General features: G+C 49.5%; 1 protein-coding gene across 1 annotated transcript; it reads right to left on the bottom strand.

Annotated features, from left to right (window-relative positions):
• Positions 1–208: 208 nt before the first annotated feature.
• On the bottom strand, positions 209–3,135 carry LOC104522097 (dolichyl-diphosphooligosaccharide--protein glycosyltransferase subunit STT3A; the record flags this gene model as incomplete). Its single annotated transcript, XM_010164293.1, has 8 exons — positions 3,030–3,135; positions 2,810–2,870; positions 2,519–2,640; positions 2,284–2,429; positions 1,558–1,648; positions 1,265–1,371; positions 758–922; positions 209–442 (listed from the first exon to the last, which is right to left on the bottom strand). Coding segments are annotated over exons 1-8 (1,014 nt in total), but the record flags the coding sequence as incomplete, so codon positions are not given.
• Positions 3,136–3,972: the final 837 nt, after the last annotated feature.

Here is a 3,972-nt window from a genome sequence, read left to right as displayed (position 1 = left end):
ATTTTAAATTATTAAATTTTAATATTTAATATTTAAAATATTAAAATATTAATTGTGCCTGCAGATAAATTATGTTCCTAACGGACAAATTAGGGCAAGTCCCAGCTTCACCCTTAAGAGGGGAAATTGCGAGCGCTGAAACGACGGGATTGATAAATTAAATTAATTAATTTAAATTCATTAAAAGAGGTAAAACCAGCAGTGAAACGTGCTCATTATCATCATCATCATCATTATCATCATCATCATCATCCCGGGCACCTGTCAGCATCAGCATGGCTCCGATGGTGAGGAGGACGAAGCCGACCAGGGAAATGACGCTCCTGAAGAGGATCTCAAACTGCTGCGGGTTGAGCTTGCTCCGGAGGTAATCGACGAAGGCGTGGATCTGACACAGGCCGAAGACTCCCAGGGCAGCCATGTGCTCCGAGGAGAGGACAGGCTGGAGGCAACGGAGAGCAATCATGAGAAACCAGCCCCACCACGCTTTCTTACACCAATTCCCAAACAAAAATCCACTTCTTTAAATAGAAAATTAAACCCATTGTGCCATGAAGCATCTTTGAAAATCACCCAGCACCTCCAAAAACTGATCTCGCCAAAAACTGCAACCCAATGGGAGCTAAAACTACAACAACGCCCACTTCTGACGCCGACGGCGAAGGGGAGGAGAGAAACCAGGTGCCAACTGGCTCTTGTTCTGTTACAACCCATGAAACAACCATCTTGGAGTTACCAAAATCACCCCGATTCCCACCTGGAAGCCAACAAAGGAGATCTGCATGGAGAGGATGGTTCCCAGGCAGTAGACGGTGCAATAAGCGACGTAGATCCTGTGGGAGAAGCGGCCGGTCAACATCAGCACGAGAACGTGTAAGGGGATGAGGTTAATCAGGAAGACGTAACCGCCCCACGAGGAGACCTGGCAGGAGAGAAAAGAAACAAAAACCAAACCAAACTCACAAAATCCAAAGTTTGAGATTCCCGGGATCACCCTCCCGGCTGAGATCCGCCCTCTCCAGGCACATCCTCAACAATCCTGGTTGCCCAAAACCCAGATTCATTTTTTAATATTAATAAAATCACGCGCAAAACCCCGCTAAATGGAAACTAATTCAGAAAATCTGCGTTCCGTCTCCACGCCAAGCCCGTCCCAAATTCCAGCTCCCTGAACACACGGACGCAGGAGCGGCGCCGCCGCGGGTTTTAACGACCTTTTCGAGTCCGAATTATCTCGGTGGTGGGAGGGAAAATTTCTCCTTACCATGTAGAAATAGGCCAGAGCGCACATGGCCGCCCAGTAAATGGAGCCCGTCTTGACGGCCTTGATCCACATGTAGTAGGTCAGCAACATGCAGAATATGGCGATTCCTGGGGGGGAAGGACGCGGAAAGGTCAAAACCAGCCAACGTCAGCCTTGAAACGTCAAAACAATCGCTTCTGTTGTGTCAATAACGCTCACTTATGTTAAAAAATTAAAAGTATCGTGTCCGGTGGTGCCTTCCAGCGCCCGACGATCGTTAAATTGTTTCCCGGCTCCGAGCGTCGTCAACTCACCTTCGTTATCGTAGGAGCCGGCGACAGATCGAGAGATGTACCCGGGCACGACGGCGATCATGGCGGCGGCGAGGAGTCCTGCCCCTGCGTCCTGGGGGAACAGCCAAGAGTTTTGGTGGAAAAACCACCAATTTTGGCAGAAAAAGAGCCAAGAGATTTGGTGGAAAAAGCCAAGAGTTTTGGGGGAAAAAGAGCCACCAGTTTAGGTGGGAATTTTTTACTAGTATTATTGGAAAAACCACCAATTTTGGTGGAAAAACCACCAGTTTCAGCAGAAAAACCACCAGTTCCAGTGGAAAAGAGCCACGTGTTTTAAAGTCTTTTGTTCCGGTGCCGTATTACACACAGAGATGCCTCAAAGGAATAAAAACCGAGCGTCGAAATGACATTTCCACCCCAATTCCCCATTTTCTAGAAGTTCTGGGGCTTGGCTGAAAAAAGCCAAGAGATTTGGTGGAAAACCCACCAGTTTTGGTGGAAAAAGCCCCCAGTTTTTAAGTCTTTTGTTCCGGTGCCGTATTACACACGGAGATGCCTCAAAGGAATAAAAACCGAGCGTTGAAATGACATTTCCACCCCAATTTCCCATTTATCTCCAAGTTCTGGGGTTCGCCCAGCGTGTTGGTCACCTCCAAACCTCTCCTAGAGCCACGAGTCACCTTTCCAAAAGGAAAAGTCATGGGAATCTTTTCCATGAGCCCAAACCCCGGAAGATCCTCCCCTCACCTTGAGCTCCTTGGTGAGGTGGTAGGTGACGATGGTGGTGAAGGAGGAGAAGAGCGGAGCCAGGAACACGCAGACGTTGCGGATGTCGATGGTGACGTGGAAAAAATGCAGCACGTGGTAAATCGCCGCCGACGTGATCATCAGCCCTGGGGGGGGACAGAACTAAGGGTACGTACCCACCCCCCTCTCTCTCTCTCCTGATTTTTATCCTTCCGCCAGGTGCGTTTCGCTTTACCTGGATAAATAGTCCCACCGATAATCCTGCCCAGGGGGTACCAGGCTCGGTCGTCGAACCAGTTGTGGAATTTATAGAATCCTTCCTCCGCCAAAAACCGCGTCGTGCGGTAATTAAAGTACCTGGAACGGCGACAAACGGCTCCGCGTCACCATCGGGAGATCCTGACCTGTTCCCTCCAAATCCCTCAGCCTCAGCGGGATTTGGGAATCTCGATCCCAACAAACATCACCAGGAGAGAAAAAAAAACAGTAGATCCCCCTCAAAAAATTGGGAGAAAATGATACTTACGGGTCGAATTCATGGATGACGCTTTCGAATCGTAAGACGGAAAAAAGCCTCGTGGAAAAAGCTGGAGAGAAAAAGGTTTTTGACTCAGAAAAATCAGTTTTATCTCAAACTGCTCAAGTTAATAATTGGGGAAATAATATTTTCCCGCCCCAAATAAATAATTTTCATGGGAATAATGAGGGAAGGAATAAAAAATTCCCTATTCCGGGCGCGGACTCACAGAGCACCGCGGCCATGGACAGGATGAGCAGCTTGAGCAGCGTGTCCTGCTTCTCGTAGGACAGCCGCAGAAACCCCAGTTTGGTCATTTTTCACATCAAAAGGAGACGGAGGCGGCGGGAACAGCTGGGAAGGGACAGGGAAGGTGAGGGAAGAGCGAGGCAGCTCCGGCCACAGCCGTTCCCAGTGTTTCAGGGAACGGGACTTTAAAATCCCCGTCTCCCAAATCTCCCTCTCTTCCCACATCCCATCTTCCTTCCCAAATCTCCCTCTTCCTCCCCAAATCTCCCTCTGTCTTCCCAATCCCCCTCTCCCTTCCCAAACTCCATCTCCCAGACTCCTGTCTCCCTTCCCGAACCATCCCTCCTTCCCAAATCCCCTCTCCCTGTCTCCCAAATCTCCCTCTTTCTTCCCAAATCCTCATCTCCCTTCCCAAATCCACGTCTCCCCGTTGCCCAAATCCTGCTCTCCCAAATCCCCTCTCCCTGCCCGAACCCTTGTCTCCCAAATCCCACTGCCTACCCCGCCTCCCGTACCCCCATCTCCCTTCCCAAACCCCCTCTTCCTTCCTGAATCCCCCCTCCCAAATACCATCTCCCTGTCTCCCAAATCCCACCCCCTCCCCAATCCCCGTTTCCCACCCTCTCCCAACCCATCCCCTCAGATCCCACCTGGTTTTCCCGTCACTCCGACACTTTCTCGGGGGCACAGGACGCGGCCGTTTCTCTGCGTAAATAAAAAACCCCAAAACCAAGTGTCAGTTTTTACCAAAACTCCTCAATTTTCCTTGTTTCCTTCGGAACCACCTGTCAGCACAGCGGGAAAAATCATCAACGTAGAAAGTACAAATAATCGGGAATTTTTAAAGAAATTGGTGTTTTTTTTCCTCATTTATAGAGGGGCGGAATGACTCCGAGCTGCTCCAAACTGGAATTATTGATTAT

This window comes from Antrostomus carolinensis, unplaced genomic scaffold (genome assembly GCF_000700745.2).
Source record: "Antrostomus carolinensis isolate BGI_N321 unplaced genomic scaffold, ASM70074v2 scaffold47233, whole genome shotgun sequence".
NCBI lineage: Eukaryota > Metazoa > Chordata > Aves > Caprimulgiformes > Caprimulgidae > Antrostomus > Antrostomus carolinensis.
Note: the sequence above shows the minus strand (reverse complement) of the source record. Positions and strands in the feature narration are given on the sequence as shown.